Source organism: Gouania willdenowi, chromosome 1 (assembly GCF_900634775.1).
Source record: "Gouania willdenowi chromosome 1, fGouWil2.1, whole genome shotgun sequence".
Classification (NCBI taxonomy): Eukaryota; Metazoa; Chordata; class Actinopteri; order Blenniiformes; family Gobiesocidae; genus Gouania; species Gouania willdenowi.
The window spans coordinates 18,584,593-18,608,807 of NC_041044.1; the positions used below are offsets into that span (position 1 = coordinate 18,584,593).

Sequence of the window (24,215 nt, forward strand, 5' to 3'; positions counted from 1 at the left end):
GCAGTGCGGTTGTGTTTTCCAAGAGGAACGCCCCTTTTCTCCAGGCGCGAGGGGATCCCGGTTGCCATGGTTATGAAACCGGGGCAGCTTTCACGCACGAGATGCTCAATGTACCGATGGCCGCCGATGAGATTGTCATTCGTGCTCTACTGCACGTTTTCACCGTCGCCATCTGTGAAAAGCTGCAGCTCTGACCTATTTACTGCTCTTTTCATCAGGACTCAGCTTTAGTCCGCCCACCTCCATAGACATAGACATAGATGTCACATAGACATAGAGATAGATGTCACATAGACATAGAGTTTAGAGTAGATCACTACCCTAACCCATGGACTAGTTTCTGTCTCTCACCAGGGTCGTGTTTTCACAGGACTCCCACGGACGAGCTGATACTGACACAGAGAACTGATCATCTACCAAACTAAAGATAAAACCACAGCACTGATGACCACACAGAACAAATGAGTCACTATCTACACCACATGTTTCAAACTCATGGCCCGGGGGGCCAGATCCGGCCCTTTGGAGCATCCAGTTAGGCCCTCAGGAGAAAGTGAAAATTACATAGAAAACATGAATCATCGTTGTGTAAATGAAACTCAGCAATATCGGCCGACACCGATATTGATTCGATACATCAGCATAAATCATACATACTTTTATTACTTATTTTGTAGTGTGGAATGTTAGAAAAGACTTGATCAAATGATGTTACACAAACAGAGAACAATAGTCAGCAACAGTAGGGATGAGGAAAACAGACCCATTTATTATTGTTACATAAATGTTGTCCTTCAAAAAAATATCTACAGTATTTTACAATTGAATAAAATAAATAAAAAATAAATTGCAAAAAAAAAAAACAACAAAAAAAACTAAATTTGAATCCGATATTTGTTTTTAGGCTTATGTCGAACTGATATCGGATCGTAGGGCTCGGCAAAAAAAATCGTTTTAATCGATTAATCAAATACGTAGATAAAAATGATTTTTATTTTGCACATTCGAGTTTAAAAAAATAATAATAGTAATTTTATTTTTTTTATTTTATTTTCTTTTTTCTTTTTTTTCCCACCACAGTTTTTTCGAACTTTTTAGCATTCCGATGTGAGCCAGCCCCCTCTTTGTTTACATGTGTTTACCCTTTCAGTAGGCTATATGTGTGCCACAGGCATGTTTAATTTTTTATTCGCACTATGCTGAGATGCTAAGGGAAGAGTTTATTATTATTTAAATTGTAATGTTATATGTTATAAAATATGTAGTTATCTGATTTCTTAATCAGAAAATTAAAGCTACTATGAAGTTGCTGTTGCACTTGAACTTAAACCTGGGTTAAAGCTTGAAATTGTTGAATGACAGAGAATCATTTACTTTTTAATTTGGGATTTTTATGCATTTTAACTCTTGAGGACAATCACAGCAATAAAGTTGTACTTTTGACAAAATATCTGATGTCTGCAGTCATTTTTAAGTGAATAAAAAAATAAAAAAAATTGATTCGAAACTCAATTTTTTTTTTTTTTTTTTTTTTTTAAACCAGAGATTTTTCCTTTTTTAGGCAAAATCACCCAGCCCTATCAGATCAGAACACCCCTGTTTGCAGGGGCTCACAGTTTCCCCACTGCTTATATTGAATCATTGTATTCATTTAATCTTAAAAAGTTGGGGGAAAAAATCTCAAAATTCTGAGAAAATCCTTCAATTTTCCTCAAATGATGACATCATAGTTCCCTTAATTTAATGTAAATTGGCCTCAAAATCTAGGAAATATAAAGTGAATCTCTTCTTTGGACTGATATCTATCACTTAGTGCTTGGATATTGTCAGTTTCTTACATATTTTGTATTTAATGTATACTTAGAAGTGCAAACTAGGGCACAATAATGTTGGAATGACTTGTTTTCCAGTATAAAATCTGTGGCCCACTTGAGACCAAACTGCTCCTTCTTCCGCCGCTGAACTAAAATGAGTTTGACTTCTCTGATCTAGAACAACGACAACAGCTACGTTAACGTATGTACAGCTTTATATCATGATTTAAAATATCAGATCACTGATGTGCAAGGCAGGGTTTTATTATAGACCTCCAGTCCATCACTGGGCTGAAAACCATTTTAGTGAAATCATCTCTAATAAGTTCACTCCATAATAGAGTTAGCCACCTTTTAGCACCTTTGTTTTTTATTAGGAATGAAATAGGAGCGTTTATGACCATTTTATTTAACTAATCTTCCCGAGGTGAGTAGACTTTTTTTCTTTTTTTTAAATTCAGCTTCAACTTTGACAGAAAATCAGTTTCATTGTACATACAAATAGCTATAGTACATGTTTAAAAGATATACAAAGGACGGGCAGAATGCTACAATTTTAAAAAGTGTTTTGGAGATGTAGAGAAAGGATGAGGGAACACCTGCACACGTGTGTGTAGATGTTTGTCAGTAGAACGTGTTCACATCACTGCTCTGATTTATCCCAAAGGTGTCCTATGAAGGTCAGGACTCTACAGACTAGTCCATAGTCAACACCCAAACTGACATTTTCATAAAAAAATACATTAAAGGTAGAAAAGCAAATGTAAACCAAGTACATCAAAATATCCCAATAGACCTGGAAAATGTACGTTAAAAATTAACTAAGGATCATAAGTTTGACAATTCCTGGTTTGATGATAATGTACTAATCATTTAGGTGAATGGGGTGTCCCAATACTTTAGTCAGTGTGGTGTAAAATCACATCCTAGGTCGATTTAGAGATAGTGCTGAACGATTTTGGAAAATAATGTAATTGCGATTATTTTCCCTCAATATTGCGGTTGCGATTTAATAAGCAATTAAATATTATACTAATATCCAATCAGTAACATCACACTTACTAAAGTGCAGGAAAAGTAAAAACTAATATCTGCTTTAACCAACTGGATGTTTTTTAGGTAAATCAAACTCCCAACGACCTTTGACAGCATGTGCAGACAAAGAAAGAAAAAAAATAAAAAAATTAAAAAAATCGCAGCCTTTGCGATTAGAAAATTTCGTTTCATAATATCGCGATAATATTGCAAATGCAATTAATTCAAATGTTACAATAAGATAAGTTATAAAAAAAAAATAATTACAATATTATAGTTTGAATCAGTAACTGTTTGTTGAGCTTGCATTTATATGACAAATTTAGACTGTTATTATAATAATAATAATAATAATAATAAATAATAATAATGCTTTATATAGCTTTTTCATAGACACTCAAAACACTGCTACATTATGTCCATATTAAACAGTTTGTGAATGAATAATTCATTGTTCACAATTGATTGATCTATCTGAGTATTTACGTTGAGCGTTTGAAAAATTAAATGCTGTAAAATTAAAGGTACAATCCGCCATGTTGCAAAGCTAGCATGATGTGAGTTAGCAAGATAGCAACCTCTGCTTCACTGTTCTGCCTTTTTTGTGCTCGATATTTGCGGAAATGGTGTCCTGTGGCGAGTGTGCACGCAGGGACCGAGTGGGGGCGTGGGCAGGATGAGACATGAAGGCATCTGATTGGTCAGAGCTAGATTAAACGACAACAACCAACACAAAAATATGCTTTTGTTTGGCTCTCTGATGCAGACACACACTAAAACACACAATTTATTCACATAGATATTTGATTTGAATATTTTAGAGTATCTTCTGTAAATAAAGAACATTTTGTCCACATTCTCTTTTCTTATATGTTATGCCTTGTTGTGTTAGGGAGTAAACGGGACAAATTTGTTGAATCTACAAACTCATCAATTCCAATAGATTCCAGTTTGTGTTTCACAAATTAGGCCAGTTCGGTTCAGATTATTACCGCTTGATAAATCCTAATCTATGTGGTTGTATCTATGCTCACTCGTTTTGTTGTCTCACTGCATCTTAATTCTTTAGTTATTTCCAGGCCAGTCAGACGGACCCTATTTCTATTTCTAGAGGTGTATTTATTTATACACAGTCACAGGTGGAAACCATTCAGTTAGCTAAAGCTGTGCTCCATGAGACAGTTCCTGTGTGTGTGTGTGTGAGGGTCTCTGAAGGATGCAAACTAAGTATATGCACACTCACACATGCCAATCAGCTATGCATGATACAGCTTCCAGTCTGCAGACACTCCCTGGTTGGGTGACACTGGTCACCATGGGATCATAGCAGGGTTGGGCTCTCAGGTCTCAGTTTCCAGGCAGACTGTAGAACAGTAGGCTGCATATCAGCATATAAGCAAATGACCTCAGCCAAGTGGATGCACGCTATTTAAGACACTTTATCACAGTGGTTCCGTCTTCCAAAGCTGTTTTGGATCGTGTCCCCGTTTTAATATCACAAATTTCTGGTGACACCAAAAACTTTATTTTTCCGTCTAGAATTAGTTTTTGACCATCTTTGTTATAACAATGTCCCGATACAACTTTTTCACGCCCGATACAATATCGATATTGCGGCCTTGAGTATTGGCCGATACCGATGTCGATCCGATATCAGCACGAATAATACATACTTTTACCACTTATTTTGTAGTGTGGAATGTTCAAAAGGCTTGATCAAGTGATGTTATTCAAACAGAGTAATTTATTATTATTATTTTATATATATAAAAGCATTTCATCAGTATTTTTCTTTTTTTAATGAATTATCAGACATTTCAGGCGACTCCGTATTGGGGTCACGACTCACGACCCCAAGGTTGAATATTACAACACTGCTTTACCACTTGTTGGATGTCAGTCAGCAGCCACATAACGCAGGCAGCCCATTATAGTGACAACAGTGAACCTCTGCAGTCAGTGACAGACAACACATTACAGAGGCAGGTTTAAACACACAGGGACTAAACCAAAGAATGCATGCAACTGAGAGTGTGTGCCAGATGTCCTTCCTCTGCAGATTAACTCCAACGCTCTCCGACAGCCAGCTGTGTCTGTGTGACACACAGTGGACACTAGTCTGACTTCCCCTGCACTGAATACTCACTAAAAAAAAACAGAAACAATAACACAGACTCATCTTCATGGTCTTTAGTAGGGGTGTCCATTGCTACGAGTCTGACGATATGATACGATTCACGATTTGCATGTCACGATACGATATATCCCAATACTAAACAATACGATACAATATCAGTTACAAAATGGTATGAAATACAATTTATTTCATTTTAACTTGCAAGAACAAGTAAATGGTATCTAACTTCACTGACACCTAGTGACTGGGCGTGTACGTGCCACGCATGTGTTAGCGCAATTACATGGGTTTTTAGGCCGGTGTCACGATCTGAGTTTACCTTGTGCTGAGATCGATTATGAGCATGCGCACTACCGGAAAATAAATGAACGCTACTTCCGCTTAGCTTTTTTTCTACTTCCGCCATGCTGAGATTGAAAATGACATTTCAAAGCTAATGTTATTTGACGAGTGCTGAGTGGCTCCTTTTCTTGGGGAAAAATGTTCAACTGCTCAATATACGAGGCAGGAGAAATATGTTCAGTAATGTATTCTGTGCAATTTTTTATTATTACATGTATTGAGTTTGTATTTAAAAAAAAAAAATGTTTTATGAAAATAAAGCACATGTTGGAAAAAACATGATTATAATAAAACTCCATATGAAAAGAAATAATTTATTTTCCAAAAAAACATTATTATAATATACATTGCAGTAAATAACAGTTAACCTAATGTAACTTCATTAAAATCAGTATAATCCAGCACGGGTACATCTCAGTTCGTAGCAGTCACGTACTGAGATTTTAAGAGAATCTCAGCACGGAGGGAAACTCAGACCATGACACCGAGCTACCGGACTCAAAACCACTCACTTTGTTGTTGTTGTTGCTATTCTTCTTCTTCTTCTTCTTCTTCTTGTTCTTGTTTTTGTTTTTGTTTTTGTTTTTGTTTTTGTTTTTGTTTTTGTTTTTGTTTTTGTTTTTGTTTTTGTTTTTGTTCTTGTTCTTCTTTTTGTTCTTGTTCTTCTTGTTCTTCTTCTACTTGTTCTTGTTCTTGTTCTTCTTCTTCTTGTTCTTCTTCTTCTGTACACTAGTTAAAATTGCTACTCCTCTGTTATTTGTGAACGAATCGGGCTGAAATTTGATAGGTATAATCTATGGATGTACGCATCAACGCTCGGAGCCCAATTTTTGATTTGGAGCCCAGGGGGGCCCAAAAGAAATAAAAACAAAAGTCTATTTCTCATTTATTTGCGACGGTTGGTGGTATTAAATCATTGGCACATACCAATATATAAATGGGGTCCATTACCCCGTACGTGTCACGGAGAAGCCAGGGGCCCCATTTTTCAAAAGACTACTCCTCCATTAGTTCTCATTAGATCGGAATGCAGTTTGGTATGAATATTCTATGAGTGAATATGATGAGACGCTTGGAGTCCTCTTTTTGAAATGGGGACATAGTCGTGTGATATATTGTTTCAAAGGTAATTCAGCATAGATTAGGATTATGCCTCGCACAATTTGATTAGGAGCCCGGGGACCCAGCCCCCTTTTTTCCGGCAATTTCCATTTCAGAGTCGTTTTCTCATTTATTTGTGAGTCAAATATTGTGACAGTTGGTGGTACCGAATCATTGACCCATACTAATATATGAATGGGGCCCATTACTCCGTATGTGCCACTTTTTACTCGGTGTAACTGAGTCATTTGACTGAATTCTCGGGAATGTGGTACGTGCTATTCGGCACGGAGACGTTCCACAGGCCAGGCCGTAGTTCATCTGAACTTGTTCTTCAAAAAGTGTAATTAGAAAAAGAGATTTTCACATATTTTGGATCGATACGATAATCGCACGGTGAAATATTGTGATAAATCACTGAATCAATTTTTTCTTGCACCCTTAGTCTTTAATATTTTCCTGATTGCATCACTTTAGAGCACGAGCAAAAGTATTGAAATACTTATCTGTCACTGCTAGTTTACTATGTTAATAATATAATATAATAATGTTTTTTTATGTCAAACTATGCAAACAGAAAATTACCTTTATATGTTTAATCTATTGATTAGATATTTTCCAACAAAAGCTGGTGAACCATGTGCTGGCACATCACTCTTGTTACTTTAGTTTATTCTACAAAGCATTAAGACTGGGTTCTGAATTATTCTGTCTCTGTTTTCAAGTCTTCTCTCTTTTCTGTAAATGTTTTTGTTGTTGGAGTCTTTAGTCAGTAAATGGCTTTCAATTACTGCACCATTATAACAAGGCCTCACACTTACACAATATAAACCATCAATTAAACGTCTCTAGATCAGTGTTGTTGCATTCATTTCATTTCTGTCCTGAGTATAAAAAGCTTTTTTTTCCCCCCAAACTAGTGACTTAACCCATTTTCTTTGACTGATTAATGTAGATCATAAATAATAAGAGTGAACAATAGTTTATTATAAAAACCTTGATTTCCAGCAAGTTTATTTTGTCTTCTTTTTTGAAATAAGGACACATCAAAGCAATCAGCAAACGCCTCTGAAGAAGACTGATAGTTGACAGTCGAAACGTGACAGGAGATCAAAGTAAATTTCAAAGTACATTTCCCAAAAAATGTTGTCTGAATAAATGAAACATTAACATATCATAAAAACCATTTAGCCTTGACGTGCTATCCTACGATGGTCTATATTTGTCACTCTTTACATCTCTGTATTAATAAATGACGTTTTAATGGTAGCTGCTGCTGCCATTCACTTTGGCTAGGCTGGGGTATCCATACGCAGCTTAAGAAGTGCAGATGAAGGATTGAATTACAGTTACTGACTCTGAAATTACCCATCAGCTCCTTGCCTGGTGTCCGTAATGGGCATTAACCATTAATCAAACTACTGACTACTCTGTCTGTAATTATGATGAACTATTAGGTAAATATTTTCCTGAACTAGAGCACTCAGTGTGTTAAAATGTCTGTATTTCTGGTAAAACACACATGGCCAGTCTGCACCCACTGCCTCTGTGGTGTCTCTACACGCTGCCTACACCATAACACTAGGGCAGGTCTCTCACTTCAACACAGTGCTCTTCTGTGAGTGAATAATGCATAGTCATGCTGTAAATTTTTCAAAGACTTGCAGGCTAGAGGAGACACAGCAGGTTTGGGAAAAGGCTCAGGCAAAAAATAAAATAAAATAAAAAATTGCACGATCACCATTTATTTTGAAGTATTACAATAAGGTAATGAAAGGGAACTTTAGATCTCCATTCAAAGACTAACGGATAAGCTTTTTGTGTGTTAGTGGGGTGTGGGGTGTGCATGTGTATCAGCGGATGTTGTGTTGTTTTTTTTTTTTGAAAAAAAACAAAAAACAATTAATGAAGAAAGATAAGAAATAGAAAGCAATGCCAAAGGGAAACATCTGGTCTTGTAATTATAGACAATTCATAGCCCCTCCCACATCCTCATTTCCTGCAGCGCCACAGACCTTAATTAACCATTCAAACTAAGTGAGGCTGTAAATATTATCACAGTAACTTTTTTCTTCATTTTTGTCAACATTAATAAAAATGTTTTTTTTTGTAGAACTTAGAACTTTATTGAAAAATGTACAATACAAGACAACTGGGAAACTACTGAGAATTTTGAATGGTAAAGCATAACTAACACACAAAAACAGAACAGCTTATTCAGTTATGGGTTTTTATCAATTCACAATCACAACAAGAACTGAGAGATATCAGTAACACCCATATTTTTATTTGTCATTTTCATCTACGTCTGCATAGCATCACTATACAGAAGCCTGTGTGCAACACATAATGTCAGGACTATTGCTACAAGAGATTGGAATGTTTAGGGTTCAAAATTATTCTGTAGTTCTTTCATATTGACTCATATTTTTGATTAATTAATTTTTGCACTTTATTTTGATGGACTATCTTGGTTAATTTTTTAAAGTTAGTAATACTAGCAATTCATTGTGATTAATTGCAGTTATTCACATCTCTAATAATTAGTGATGCACTGAAAATCCAGCCATCGAACATTTTTGGCCGAAAATGAGCCAAAAGTGCATTTTTTTGGTTTTCTAATTTCTGGTTTTTCGGTTTCTGTCAAGAATTTTCATTTCACGGCATCCTTACTAATAGTAAAACACTGGTTTACAGCAGTGGTTCCCAAACCTTTCACAGTCCTGTACCCCTTCTGATGTTTGACCTGAAGCCATGTACCCCTACTACCCTAATAATGTAATGTCATATACAATGTGGCCCTACAGTGAAATTTGTCCCTGAATTTTACCTATCCTGTTAAATAATATGTAATGAAAAAAAAGAATAGTAATCTGTAGGCATACAATAAAACATCTTGTTATTCCCCGCCACAAAGTGTGGAAGAGAGATATTCTGTAGATTTGAGCTCCGTCCGAGTTAAATGGGACATCTTTTCTTGGAAACTGTTTAAGATAGGATAACCAAATTTGGTGTGTGGCTTCAGGCTATCAATACCTTGATGGAGTTAGTAAATGAGAAGCACACAATCATTTTTTCTGGAGTTATTGCCCTTGTTTGCTTTTTTTACTCTGTTCGAGATATCTTCAAAGGGGATATCTTTTCTCAGAAACAGTTTTTTCGGCGTGTCTTCAGGGTATCAATACCTTGATGGAGTTTGAAAATGAGAAGCACACAATCATTTTTTCCGGAGTTATTGCCCTTGTTTGATTTTTTTTACTCTGTTCAATGTATCTTCAAAGGGGACAGCTTTTCTCTGAAACAGTTTTTTCGGTGTGTGGCTTCAGGGTATCAATACCTTGATGGAGTTCGAAAATGAGAAGCACCCAAATATTTTTTCCAGAGGTATTGCCCTTGTTTAGAATTTAATCAGCTGACTGGCATTTCCAGTGAGAAACAATCTCACTTTTTCATCTGCCTCAAACTTTGAAATACAACTCGCTACAACTTTAATGCAAAGTGTGAGGTTGAGTGGATGCACAGAAATCTGCTGTGTTTGACTGAATTTGAGAGCGTCTGAGTCTTTAATCGCTCTCCACGCAAAGTCTTTTTCTGTATTTTGTTTTCATAACTGTCAAAGCTGAAAATCCACTTTCACACAAGTACGTGGTGGCAAAGAGCATCAAAGTCTTGACAGCACGTTTGGCTAGCGCAAAGCAATGTTGTCTGTCACCACTAAAGGGTGGTCTAACAGACGGTAATGTATAATTTGTGGCAATGCATGGAGGCTACTAACTGCTAGTCTATTTATATTCTAGTTTCCAATGTTGTCATTTATTCATGTACCTCCATGACAAATTGTGTACCCCTGGGGGTAACCGTACCCCACTTTGGGAACCTAGGGTTTACAGGATATGAGGTATAGTGCGGTTTTCTTTACTGTCAATTATACCTTTGGACTCATTTTTGTTTCTTGGTAAAAGCTTCTTGAGTAGCACGAGCAACAGAATCACAGAGAATGTAGGCCTGCCAGTCCGGGCGCCAAATGTAATCTGTACTAATCTGGATTAAATGTCCAAACGCATCAGTCAAACCTCTCTCATTTTCCATTCAGGTTTGGCTGCAGGTTGCACAACAGTTAAAAAAAATGAAAAAAAAATCTGTGTGTGTCCATCGGTGTTTGTGTCATGTGGGTTTAATTTTGGTTTCCTGTGTATCTCCTCTTCTGGTGACATACAATAGACTCCAAATGTGTGTGTTTGGGATGAGGGCACAAAGCTGTTTCCCTGCTGACCTGAACCCGTCTAATTGGGTTTCTACTGCAGCTAAATGTTGGAGGGAGGGTGAACGTGAAGCATCATGGTCCTTTTTTCAGGAACAGACTTCATAGCAACTAAATATAGTGGACTGAAATGAAAGTCAACACAATCGGGTTAACAATTTTGGTGGCAAAGAGATTAATTAATTGTTGTAGAGTGAATTATGTAATATACAAAACGATTGTCATTTAAGTTTGATAAAGAGATTGTCTGAGTGTCTGTAAAATGAAACTTAGGTCAACAGTTTGTAAGCTTTTCGTAAAATTATCTTTTCAATATGCTGTTCTACAGAAAAATGGCACACTCCTGAACATACAGAATGTTCTGCGTCTATTTTTGTGCAGCAACATCAGCAGTATGAGCAATTCAGGGATAGGTGTACTGTGCACTTGAATTGCATGTATGCATGTAGACAGTGATGGATACATGAGGCGGTTCCAGAATGATAAACTTCTGTCAGCTGTTTGGGAAGCTGATGGAGGGGTGAGTGAACTGCTTCTTTAATCTGAAGCCAGGGTAGCAAACCCTGGGCCACATACGGACCTAGTGATACCCTTGTGTTGTCCTCATGTTTTGTATACAGCCCTTGTCACAGCTTAATCTCAAGTGGGTCTGAACAGAACAATTCTGGCATTTTCTTAAAGCGATTATCCGGAGGATGAAAAGAGAGAGAGAAAATTCAAAAGTGAACGTCTCGATGTCCCTCCCTAAACAGCTCCACTTCCTCCCCCTGCCTCTGCCAATCTACCAGAAGCCACGCCCCTACTTTTGTGCACGCGCATAGCGGAACATAACAAGGTCGCATCGGGTCACATTGATATAGGTCTATGGGTCATCGTTATTCGTTTGGCGATGGACATTTCTAAGTTAGCACTCCTCCATGATGCTATGCTGCTCAGAGTGATACCTGTTTGCTGTTGTGAAGCACGGCCTTGTGTCCGTGCACAGTTTACGCACGCGCATTCACTTTGATAGACAGTCTCCGTGACAGGAAGTTGCAGCCTATTGGCTGGGCGATCGTGCAATTTTCCGTTTGTATAAGGGTCTATAGGACGAAGGCGGGACTTGGCGTATATGAATGACCACCGGCAGTATACCATAGTAAAAGACTTGTTAGCCTTTTTTTCGTATTTCAAAAGAATGATAGATAAACAGATTTCTCAGAAACTCTGGATATCAGCTTTAAGTAAAGTTTAATTTAATTTTTCAACATTATTGTGCTCTTGCATTAACGCTTTCACATGTACGCACCAAGCAAAACTTCCCCTAAGGACATGGATGCTCATGTTTAGTCCTTGGGGTTGGATGTGGCGGTGGGGTGTGCTGGGTCCTCGGCTCCTCTGGGCTTTATCGGGTGTGTATGTGGGCACGGTTGCCGTCTCTAGGCCTGGGGTCACTGGGGCGTCTGGTTGGGGGGTGGCCTGGGGCTCTTAAGCTCCCCTTGTTGCTGCCGGCCTGGCGGCACTTTTGGGCCCGGGGCGGCGCCTGGATTTGCAGAAGTGGCTCTTGCACACACATTGGTCATTGATGCAATATAGCATATATCAATTATCAGTGGCAATATCAGTTTTAGATAAAACCACTCACTCCTTCCCTCTGTTCATTGCCAACATATTGCACTCTCACCATAAAATAGTTGACTCTTCCCCATCCCTTCCATTGTCCTACCCCGACTCCCTCTTCCCTTCCCCCTCACCAAGGACACTGCCCTCTCTTTTTATATTCTCCCTTTAATAAAGTGTTTCTTACCCTTCCTTAGGGTGGGCTGGTGATGGTCACAATTATGCAATAAAATAGATGTATGCTCCAACACCCCCAAATTTAATGATTCCTATCATGCAGTTTTATAGAAAGCCTGATAATGAGCTAGCCTTTACAATCAGCTGTTTTGGATCAGGGGCACATCTAAAACATGCATCTAAAACTCCCCAAGGAGTAAAGCTGTTGATGATCATTCCTCCCTAGGTGTTTTTCTTCAGTTTGATAAGAATATCAAACAAATTGTTTTATTCAAACACATTGTTTTTCGAAATACTGTGCATAACAATGCCACTAGAGGGTCGAGCAATGGTCTGCTGTAAGTGCCTCACTTATCTTTATCTTTTATCTACAGAGCAATAACTATTTGGAATAATCTGCCTTATTGTCTGTGTCGTATTGAAAGTAAACAGGAATTTAAAATTAAATGTAAATCCCATTTTAGAATGACTGTATGTTGAATGGTTCTGTTTCATTTTTTTCTCATTATTAAATACGTATCTTAATTTTTATTTTTTATTTTAACGTTATGTATATTATCAATTGTATTTGTAATATGACATAATGTAATTGATATGATTGTCTGTTCTGTATTTAATTTTTTTGTTGCTACTGTGGACCCCTGGTAGACGATTGGTTACTACAGTAATGGGGGAATTGTAGGATCCTTAATACTGTAATTAAATAGGAAATGTATAAATAGTTGTGATTATCATTATTCACTTTGGTTTCTACTCGTTTATGGAGAAATCGACATTTTTACGCCACTTTGTTTGAGACAAGGTTGAAAACTTGTTAGCAGCTCTATTTCCAGTCCACATCCTTTACATCTGCCTTCTTTTCCTGTCCTCTTTCCTCAGGCAGTCACAGGGAAGAACTTTGCAGACAAGGACTTCCGCAGTGCACTGGAGAATGGTATCCTGTTATGCGAGTAAGCTGGTTTTACTCACTCCATTCCTTTACTGCTGGAGATCGTTCGTAACTCCACACATAAAGTCTCCCTAAGTCTCCATTAATCTCTGCTTCCACCCTCCTCCCCGCAGGCTGCTAAGTGCAATCAAACCAGGGCTGGTCAAGAAGATCAACAGACTGCCCACCCCCATCGCCGGCCTGGTAAGAGGACACGCTCTAGTTTGATACCTTGCGTCATCGTGGGAATGAACTGATGGTGTTTGGCTCTCTGCTGTTTCCTCTTTAGGACAACCTGTCAGTCTTCCTACGGGGATGTGAGGAGTTGGGTTTAAAGGGCGCCCAGCTGTTTGACCCCGGGGACCTGCAAGACACTTCTATCCGAGCTAACCTCAAGTAATCTAGTGCAAATATAAATATATCACTATGTTTGAATATTAAGCGTTTTACTTCAACATGCTTCTCCTCTTTTTAGAGACTCTGACTGCAACCGGAAATTAAAAAATGTGAGTTTTCTTACATCATTTTCACTTGTTTCATCTTCATTGTTTTAATGTTTACTGTATATCGTATGCAACGTAGTACAGAGACAAACCAAAGCTTCTGACCCTCAGGTGCTGAACACGATATTCTGGCTTGGAAAGGCTGCCAGTGGCTGTGCCTCCTACAGTGGCCCCACTTTAAACCTCAAGGAGTTTGAAGCGCTCCTCGCTCAAATGAAGATTGTGAGTGAATCAAAACATTCTACATGGAAATGACATACAATAATATAATTAATATACATTACACAATCATACAGTATAGGCTACAGCCTAGGTTACCAAAGTGGGGTGAGTACATGAATGAAAATTAAAAACACTGTGACAACATTGAAAACTAGAATATAAATAAAACAGCTAATGCTAATGCTAGGCTAATGCTATTGCAGGGCTAATGCTAGGTTTAAGCTAATGCTAAGTGAATGCTAATGTTAAGCTAATGCTAATGCTAAGTGAATGCTAATGTTAAGCTAATGTTAATGCTAGGCTAATGCTATTGCTAAGTTAATAGTAATGCTAGGTTAAAGCTCATGCTAAGCCAGTGCTAATTTTAGGTTAATGCTGTTGCTAGGCTAATGGTAATGCTAGGTTTAAGCTAATGCTAGTCCAATGTTAATGGTAGGCTAATGCTTTTGCTAAGTTCATGCTAATGCTAGGTTAAAGCTCATGCGAAGTCAGTGCTAATGCTAGATTAATACTGTTGCTAGGCTAATGGTAATGCTAGGTTAAAGCTAATGCTAGTCCAATGTTAATGCTAGGATAATGCTATTGCTAGGCTATTGTTAATGCTAGGTTAATGCTAGCTAATGCAATTGCTTGCTAATGTACAGTTAATGCTTATCTAAGGCAGGATGACGCGGGTCAGCACATGCATCCTCACTTGCATTTTCTTCAGGAAATGCAAATATTCTAGTTATTATTATTTTTCATTATTATTATGTATTATTCCTCAACAGAATAAAATTCAGGGACAAATTTCACTGTAGTTCTACATTGTATGTGACATTATGTTTATTAAGTGTGCAGGAGTAGGGGGTACATGGCTTCTGGTTAAAGGTGTGAAGGGGTACGGGACTGGGAAAAGTTTGGGAACCAATGGGCTACAGCATACCTACATATTTACAATTACTTCAATTTTATTGATTCAACAAGGATAGTTTTCTTAATCATGTTGAATACATACTAGGGGTGGGACGATAGACTGCTCATGATATGATATGATATATTTGAAAAGGAAAAAATGACAGACAAAAAAAATGGCATTAGCAAAATTAACCATGCTTTAATTTGACATTAACTCTGGATATACTGTACCTATGTACTCTGGGTATGACCTTTTCAACTCAAAAGGAAAATAATAAAATAAAGACAAATCATAACAGTCTGGTGTGTAGTAGATATTTATCTCTCATGATACCACTCGACAATACAACCTGTAACATTTTAATATTGCAATATCTTATTGCACGATATATCGGCCCACCTTTAATACCATAAATACATACTTTAATAACACAACACTTCATATATTACAATTAGGGTTGGCCAATAGACGATATACGATTTGAATCTCCACATTTTTACCTCAATAAAATCTTACCAGAAAGATAAATCAGGGTTAAATTTGCTGATGCAAAATGTCACACAGGCACATTTATTTACAAACAGCTGCACAATATGTTTTAATTTTGGCTTTTTTTCCTATAAGGGACAGCACGTGTGAGTGAGTTCTGTAAAGTGGCTTGTTTAGGGGAAGGTCTGGGTTAGGACGCAATCAGTAGTCCATCAAACATGCGGTTCTGAGATGTAGTGAAAGCAGTGACTCCTAAAACAAGTATTTTAATACAAAATAAGCTATAAAATTAAAAAAAAAAATAAATAAATATATATATATATATATATATATATATATATATCATTATAGGCAATATTGTAATTTTTTACAACACCAATATAGAAATCTTGATATATCTTGAATCTCGATATATTGCCCAGGCCTACTTACAACATTATATACATTACAATCACAGTATTACACAACAGAAAACGAGGTCATTTGTGGAAAGACATCTTGACAGCCTTCCCACGCACATAATGAGTTGGGTAAAGCATCTGTTTGGTGCTGCGTATGTGGGAGGAAGATAAGTAGTAGTCACAGTCCTACGACCAACTAAATAAACAATCACACTGATATAGTGTACATACAAAGTTGATACTGTATCAATGGTTGTCATTTATGTGCTGAACATGAAGTGTAGTCACTCTGTGTGTGTTTTGATCAGCATTCAGGTTGTAATATCCATGCAATCAATGTGATGATTCATAGGTCAGTGTTTTTCCCACCATGAGAAAGGCAGGCGTAGGAAGCATAGGATGTTGGCACAAGTAAACATTCCAGTTTCAAAAAAAAGCACCTAATTTAAATCTTCTCACACAGTTGTTCTTTAAAATGTTTGTTTTTCAAGCAATTTTACAAATAACCCTCCCAGTCAATAGTTTGGACACACCTTCTCATTTAATCTAAATGGGAAGGTGTGTCCAAACCTTTGACTGGTGTAATATTTGTCTCATTAGAATAGTTTGTGTTACTGTGTGATCTTATTTTTGGCCTGATGTGATTGGACGTGCACTGCAGGAGAGCGACGACGGAGGTGAAAGTCCACAGAAAGGCAGCGTCAGAGACAGCGGCTACGACTGCTGGGACTCTGAGAGGAGCGAGTCTCTGTCACCGCCACAACACACACGGGACAACTCCCTGGACAGGTGTGTGTCTCTCAGACACAAATGAAACACACAACAGCGTAATAAAGATCATTTGGAAATTGTAGATAAAGAGAGGTTGTATCATAATAGTATTTAAACACATCTAAATTGTCTCATGGTGTGTGTTTTTTTTCTTCTTCTTGTTTGTGGCAGTCTGGATTCTTTTGGTTCCCGTTCACAGCACAGCTCTTCTCCTGACGTGGTGAACAGAGGCAACAGTGATGGTTTGTTCTGATGATTTTTTTTTTACAGATGTGAACTAAACTTGCTTTTGGCTTTTTCCATCTGTATCAAGTCTTGTGAATGAGTTGAGGCTGTGACCCAAAGAACTCAATTCAACTCAACTTCATTTACATCTACAGCACCTTTCATACATAGGGCATGTAGCCCAAAGTGCTTTAGAAGGACAGGCAGACAGCAGAAATCAATAAAAAAAATACAGTGTGAGGAAATAAAATCAATTGAATGGAGAGCCACTAAAAAGTATAAAACCATGGATTAAAACATACAGAGTTAAGAATATAATAAAAAAGAAGGAAATTACAAAATCAGGATTATTGCGTGTCATTTCCATTTGTTCTAAGAACCTCAAAAACATAGTATTTGAGGTTTATTTTCCCAAACTATCCTGTTTTCCAGAGTTTTAGCCTCTGAAAAATCACTTTCTGAGCAACTCTTCACAAACACGCTGATTTGTGTCCTACTTATGCATATTCATGAGTGGGCGTGTCTATAGACGGGACACTCACTTCCTCCTCCCCGCACGGGGACGTAGGGCCAGAGGACAGCCCGCCCTCCTCCCACCCACTCCGTAGCCGAGCTCATGCTGCTTTATAAATACGAGACAGATCGTGGGGGCGGGGCGTACATACATAGACTGTAGAAAAAACCCTAACCCATGAAGGATGCGGAAATGCTCACCTTCGTGGGCGTGTCTGTTTACATGTCAATCACGGAAGTGAGTATCCTGGAGGCTCGGCTTCTCCATCTCAGTGTCGCGTCAAATTCGTCATCAAAGTGGGAACGCGTCATCAAATTGGAGCGAGGTGTTTGGGCTCACCCTGCAGTAAGAAAGGAGCAAATCACCCTCTAACTAACGATTGAGGGAATCAATGAAAAAAAAAAAACTTTGGGCATGTGTATGAAGCTCTAATAGCACTTTATGATGTTTAAAGCACAGAAAAGTTGATTTAGCATAACATGGGCCCTTTAAGAGCCAAATTAAAAAGATGTGTATTTAGTTTTCTTTTAAAAACATCAGTGGAACTGGATGATCTAATGTGGAGGGGGATTGAGTTCTAGAGTTTAGGGGCATAAAAACAGAACGATCTCTCCCCGGTGCAGGTGTGGGTCACACGTGGGACATTCAGTAGTGAGGCAGTCGAGGACCTGACGGACATAAAATGAGTAGAGGTTTGCGTTGTATGGAGGAGCAAGGTCATCTACAGCTTTAAAAACAATTAAAATAACTTTAAAATCAATTTTAAGATATATTTTGAGCCAATGCAGAGTTTTTAAAAGAATGATCATATGTTCAACTCTTTTTTTGTGGCTAAAGTTCTTGTAGAAAAATTCTGGATAAGTTGTAGTTTTTTTATTGACTTTTGGGGTAGTCCAGTAAAAATAGAGTTTAGAGTTACGGCTGGTGATAAAAGCATAAATTAAAACTTTTTTGAGTTAAAAAAGGTCTCACCTTAGATGCGATACAGTCCAGCTTTTTTCAGTTTTCAAAAAAGAAAGTAGTTCTGAAAAATGTGAAACTCCTAAATAAAAATAAGCATATTCAGAAATAGACTGACTGTTGCTCTCCAGCATGGTGAGGTTTTAACCTCGGTATAACATGACAGAGTCGCCTAGCTATGGACAACAGCTGAATGTGTGTGTGTGTGTGTGTAACTGTGTGTGCGCGTACCCATTCATGCCCCAGATGCCACAGCTGTTCATCTAAGGAGCGATCACGAGAGATTTGGACCTAGACGTGTGTGTGACGTGTGTGTGTGTGTAAAGGTTTTCAATGGGGATGACCATAAGCATGTGACAGATTAATATATGGATCACTGGGTGACAAGAAAAACAGTGTTCCAGAGTCGGGAATAGAACCATTCCTGACATTCCCTGCAGGTCGCAGAGAAGATAGGCTGCCGTCAGTCAAAACAAATATGCTTGTAGTGAACCCTTCCAACATGTGACAGGTGGCTGACATGGTCATGACAGATGAGTCTGGCATCAATGTAAGGCCTGTCTATTCTTTGAAGGTCATAACAATGTGGTTCACGATGAACTCAAAATAGAAGCTGAGTGAAATCTATATTTACACAACTGTTTTGAAAATGCAAGAAGAAACATTTTGTGGAAGCTAGTACCATATATATTATATAACAGTCTTTCTCAAATTTGGGTACATTTACCACTAGGGGTACGGCAATGGCACTGCAGTAGGTACTTGAGAGAGAAGGTGTAAAATATAGGGGTTTTCTAATGTTTATTTTTTGTTTGAAATGAATACAAAGGTCAGGCTTGGTCCCACCCCAGCCGGTAGATGACTGGAAAGGATGAAAACTATAGAAATAAATCTATTCAGGAGGCATGAAATACTGTTTTATTCTACTTATTAACAAAATTAGATTCTTTAATATGTGTGTTATCACTCATTCATTACATAATTATGCTCTAAAGTTTTCATAGTATTTTGAGCAAAATGATGTAGTCAGACTAAAGGGGGTACTTGGATTCAGAAATAAGAGAATGGGGGTACTTGAGCCAAAAAAGTTTGAGAACCGCTGTTATATAAGACTATTGCCTTATATTTTGGCTGTGTACATTGAGTAACAAGCATGATGACAGTATAATATTACCAACAAATCTGTATCTGAACAGCTACACTGTTTAATATTCAATTTATTGGTATATGTTGTGCTTTTTGTGTTTATTGAATACTCTTGGCACTTCCTCACTGTCTGAACACTCCGTTGATTAATGCCAAATGTATTCCGGGAGCTCGTACCAGTAATCAGCTTTGTGTCTGTTCACATTTTCAGATGGTATTACTCCAGAGATTAAAAAATCCTTCTGACCTTCTTTTTTTCTCTTTTTCAATGTAATGCTTCATTGCTCACTGTTGCTCAGGGCGAGGCAGCGACTCCGAGGCCGATGGCAAGAGACCAGATCTACGGAAGGATGACATGTTGGCCAGGCGGACTGGCAGCATTGAATCAAAAAGTACCATCCCCTTTAACCAGTTTCTTCCCAACCGAAGCAACATGAGCTCTTACGTCCCAGCGCCACGAAGAAAGCCTCACTCAGAGGAGGGCGAGCAGAGAAGGTAACAACAAACTCTGTAGAATCTACTCAGATTAGAGATTAGAATGACTTCACTCCCAACTATTCCCTATGACGAAACCCTTTTCATCAGTCACTGTCAAGCTGCTCCAGAGCAAAGCAAAAGAAACGGAATTCACCACAAAACTCTCAAAACTGTCACTTGGGCTCCTGAGAACAATGAGGAAACTCTAACTGGAAAAGAAGAAATGGTCAACCAAGGTGTGTCAGAGCGTAGGAAGTTGCAGAAATTGGAAAAGGCGGGAATAAAAGTTCTTCCTGCTGCCATTCGCTACTGCAGGTCAGGGTGCAGGGGGTTGAAAGTTTGGGTTTTCGTGGGCCTCAGTTGCACAATTTAACCAAAAGGTTTGTGTGAGTGAATGTGTTTGTGGGCTGTTTGCAGTCAGCTTTATTCACACTGGTGTGGGCGAATAGTTTCAGTCTGCTGTGGCGTTTTGAGGAGAAAATAACTCATTTTTTGGTGACGAGTTGTTTGGTTTGATATTTAAATTGATGATTGAAAATCGGCTTTGCATAAAAATTGTTCTAAATCACAGAGATGTGCATCGGACTAACCCGGAGTTCTTGCTAATAGATTTTTTGGATGCATGCCAACGTCATGCCAGCGTATTACCAGCTTTGCTGAAAAAAACTGATCTGTTGGATTATTTTATCTCTGAAATGACCTTGCTTTACCTACTCATCTCCAAACCCAGCCCCCCCACGGTGGAGGAAAAGGAAGAGCGGTCAGTGTCCCCAAACATCATCCTTCGCTGTGATAATGACTTTTTATCCTCTCATAAATCTGCGTGGGACAGCCCCCCTGATGGGGAAGAGGATACAGATGTGCGGAAAGTTCCAGATGTTCATAAAGACGACTTGGCGTCCAGACGTGCAAGTCGTGGCCCTGTTGGTCCAAAGGTTCATCAGTTTGTCCCTCCCCCTGTGTGCACCAACAAAGACTTGGAGCGGTGGGAGGGCATCAGGCGGGCCTCGCAGCAAACTCTGCAGGAGAAGGAAACCAGGTTAGCTGCATGTGCCAAGAGAATAACTTCATGTTTATTCCACTCTCTCACGATTTCCTTTCTCACTTCCTGCTTTTTCTTTCTTTGGCTGTTGTGACCACTTCTGTTTGACATCTTTGTGTGTGTCTATCTGTGTGTGTGCGTTGGGTTTATCTCGTCTCTACTTTAACTCATAATATCCATCCTGTGACATCACTACGCTGCTGGCTCTGTGATTTGGCAGAGAGATGGGAGCAGTCCCTGACATCATTACACGCAGAAACAACCCATTTCTAAAGCCTGCCTCTAGGCTTGAAGAGGAGGAGGAAGATGAAGAGGAAGAGGGAAAGATTCAGGCAATGCCTCATAAGCAGAGAGATGACTTGGCTCGTAGGCGAGCTCAGAGCAGGAGCCTTCCACAAAGGGATGGACCTATGAGCTTAGTTTCATCAGCCATGAGTCAGTCAGATATGCAGAAGTGGGAGAGACTGAAGATGACAGAGCCAAGGTGTCCAACAAACACTCAGCACACATACAGTTCAACATGACTGAATGCAGCTGAATGTCCAGTATGGTCTTTCTCAAAGGCTTGATATGAAACAACAAACTGGAGTGTGTGTTTGGGTGTGTGTGGCTGCTTCTAGTGTTCTTATTTGGATGGTGCAAAACACAAGGCAAAGGCAAGAGAGGGCAAAATTTACAGTGACACCAATTACTCACCAGGAGGCCGTGTGCTTAAGAGAAGTAACAAAGCCCAAGCTTGGCAGGCTTGACTGCTTCAGCTCACTTTACAAGACAAAAAGATGTGTTGGAATGTTTGGTGGAGCAGTTGAGCCTTCCAAGCATTAGCATTTCGTACTCTGAATCTCACCTTCAACAATATTTCTAGATATACCCACTGCTCTTCCTACTTTTAAAATTATTTGATTAATGTCACGGCTAAAAGAAAGTCTGAAATCTAACATTACACCGAGAAGTTTGACGTTCTCCACTTGTTCAACGATCACCTTATTCAACTTTAAATCTGACTTTGGGCTACAAGATAACCTATATCTTTAACTTATTAAACTACTTTTTGTTTTGGAAATATTCAGAACTGACTTATTACAACTCCAATAATGTAAAACCTGCAGTTCCTTATTCAGGACATCATTTATTTCACTAGATGAAGGCACAGCATAATGTAAGGTTGAATCATCTGCATAGAACACAATTTTTGCATTTTTGGTCACCTGCACAAGATCATTAATGAAAAATTGAACAGTAACGGACCAAGGCAGCTACCCTGAGGCACACAAATGCACTTTTTGTGATCTAGAAGACAGATAGTTATCGATCGTCATCAATGCCACTGGTCCAAAACCATAACATTCAAGTTTATTTATCAAGAGATTGTGGTCCAACAAATCAAAAATTTAAATCTAACAGCACAGTCCCAACAATCAAGGCATTATCAATAGCTGTAAACCAGTTATCTTTATCAAAGCAGTAGATTTGTAATATTATCCCACAGTCACTCCCATGGTTATAAATCAAATAGACCAAATATTGATGCTAACCTGCTGTTAGCTGTGAGCTCTCAGATTACTCATTTAACTATGTAATACCGCATAGTGATCATATATATATGGATATGATTCTCATGCTTTGATTGGAGAGATGCCGACCAGTGGCTTTGATGCTGTGCTTTGATCACCTCTCAGTAGGGAAAGCACATTCGTTTTTTTGACCACTTTGCACCATGTCAAACTATAACGAAACCTGCATCACTTAATTTTTAAAGATATATGCCTACTACTTACCTGTGTGCAATTAAACTTATTGCACCTTTTGTGTCATTGTTGCTAACTTTGACTGAAAGATACAACTAAGCTAAGTTTTCTTCATTTCGTTTTTAGTTTTTTAAAACATATGTTTCACATTTCTACATTTTGCACCAAGTTCTTGAAGCATTAGAAGTGTAGTAGAGGCTGCATTTGCATCCAAAAACAAAGGCAACTGTTGGCTGTAGAACTGCCTCAGCTTTGTTATTCCTCCCCAGCTGATGTCATCGTATCGGATAAAGAGTTGTTTGTGTTCTGAAGGGATAGTCAGAGAGTTGTAAATACACTTTATAATAAGGTTTGTATTTTGTCTAGAGCTCCTTTCTTAGCAGTTAAAAGGCCTTATACAGAAATCATTGAATACTGGTGGAGTCACTGTCACCAGTCTAGTGGAATGAAAATGTGTGAATGTGTGAATTCATGTGTGTTCAAGTGATTCTAACACTAAATCCCATCTTTTTTGTTCACCCATACTTCCTGTCTAATTCAACTATTTCCACTTCATCCTTTTCTCTGCAGTTGCTCATGTTTTCTCTTCCACCCTCTTTCTTTTTTGCCCCGCTGTTTCACTGGCGCTTCTTGTTCCTGTGTCTCTGTGTGTGTGTGCGTGTGTGCCTGTCGTCATTTGTGAGATGAACAGTGAGAATAGCACGGCCCCCGTGTGTCCGGCTTGTCAGCAGAAAAGTTATGGAAGGCCTTTCAATGGATCAGTGAATGCTGGACGAGGCCAAGGCAAAGTTGTGACCTTTGGGGGCGTGACTGAGATCGAGCAGCCTATAGACGCAGTCACGTCAAGTGAAGGGGAGGAGACAGAGTTGCTTAGACGACTCCTTTCCAAGGCAACTGTAGCCATGCCTACCATTGGCCTGGGCTCCCGGTTTTCAGAGCGGGAACGCAGGTACGAACATGGCCAAGTGCGAGACGCTGAGGCTCTGCTGGCCTAAAATCCTGTCTGCACTGTTATGAGCTGCGCTATAGAACAATCAACCTTTTACTGTTGCATTGCTTCTTACAGCTCATAAGCCCATTTGAATGTGCATAAAAAGGTAGTTTGAATGCACTTTTCTGCATTGAGCTGATTTGTTTTTAGTTGGAATAATGCTAATGCATCAGCATGTCACGCTGTGCACATACTGTACATCGAGGTATGTGTGATATTCGCAGTATGTGAATATTAAATATAGTAGTTATAAAATTAAACTGTAAAATCTTTGGTAATGAAATAAATAAAAGTGTCTTTTTTGTTATTTTATGACCTGAATTTATCAACCGCACCATTATGACCCATTTTTGGTGCAAAATCTCAGCTTCTTAAACTGTTGTAAACAGCTTCCAAAGAAGTTTTGGTTACACTTTATTTGTAGTTTTATACCT

The 24,215-nt window shown here is 38.5% G+C and overlaps 1 protein-coding gene across 6 annotated transcripts in view; it reads left to right on the top strand.

Annotated features, from left to right (window-relative positions):
* LOC114461825 (LIM and calponin homology domains-containing protein 1-like) overlaps window positions 1-24,215 on the top strand; it is a 46,478-nt gene that overhangs the window by 617 nt on the left and 21,646 nt on the right. For 4 of the 6 annotated variants that reach the window (XM_028444265.1, XM_028444271.1, XM_028444288.1 and 1 more), the window contains exons 2-13: window positions 13,346-13,416; window positions 13,529-13,598; window positions 13,684-13,790; window positions 13,870-13,900; window positions 14,009-14,119; window positions 16,569-16,696; window positions 16,850-16,920; window positions 19,823-20,018; window positions 20,109-20,315; window positions 20,731-21,039; window positions 21,263-21,526; window positions 23,482-23,739. In XM_028444265.1, the coding sequence (XP_028300066.1) occupies window positions 13,346-13,416; window positions 13,529-13,598; window positions 13,684-13,790; window positions 13,870-13,900; window positions 14,009-14,119; window positions 16,569-16,696; window positions 16,850-16,920; window positions 19,823-20,018; window positions 20,109-20,315; window positions 20,731-21,039; window positions 21,263-21,526; window positions 23,482-23,739 (1,823 nt within the window). The remainder of the gene's footprint in view (window positions 1-13,345; window positions 13,417-13,528; window positions 13,599-13,683; window positions 13,791-13,869; window positions 13,901-14,008; window positions 14,120-16,568; window positions 16,697-16,849; window positions 16,921-19,822; window positions 20,019-20,108; window positions 20,316-20,730; window positions 21,040-21,262; window positions 21,527-23,481; window positions 23,740-24,215) is intronic. The other 2 variants (XM_028444279.1, XM_028444298.1) reach the window with 2 other exon arrangements.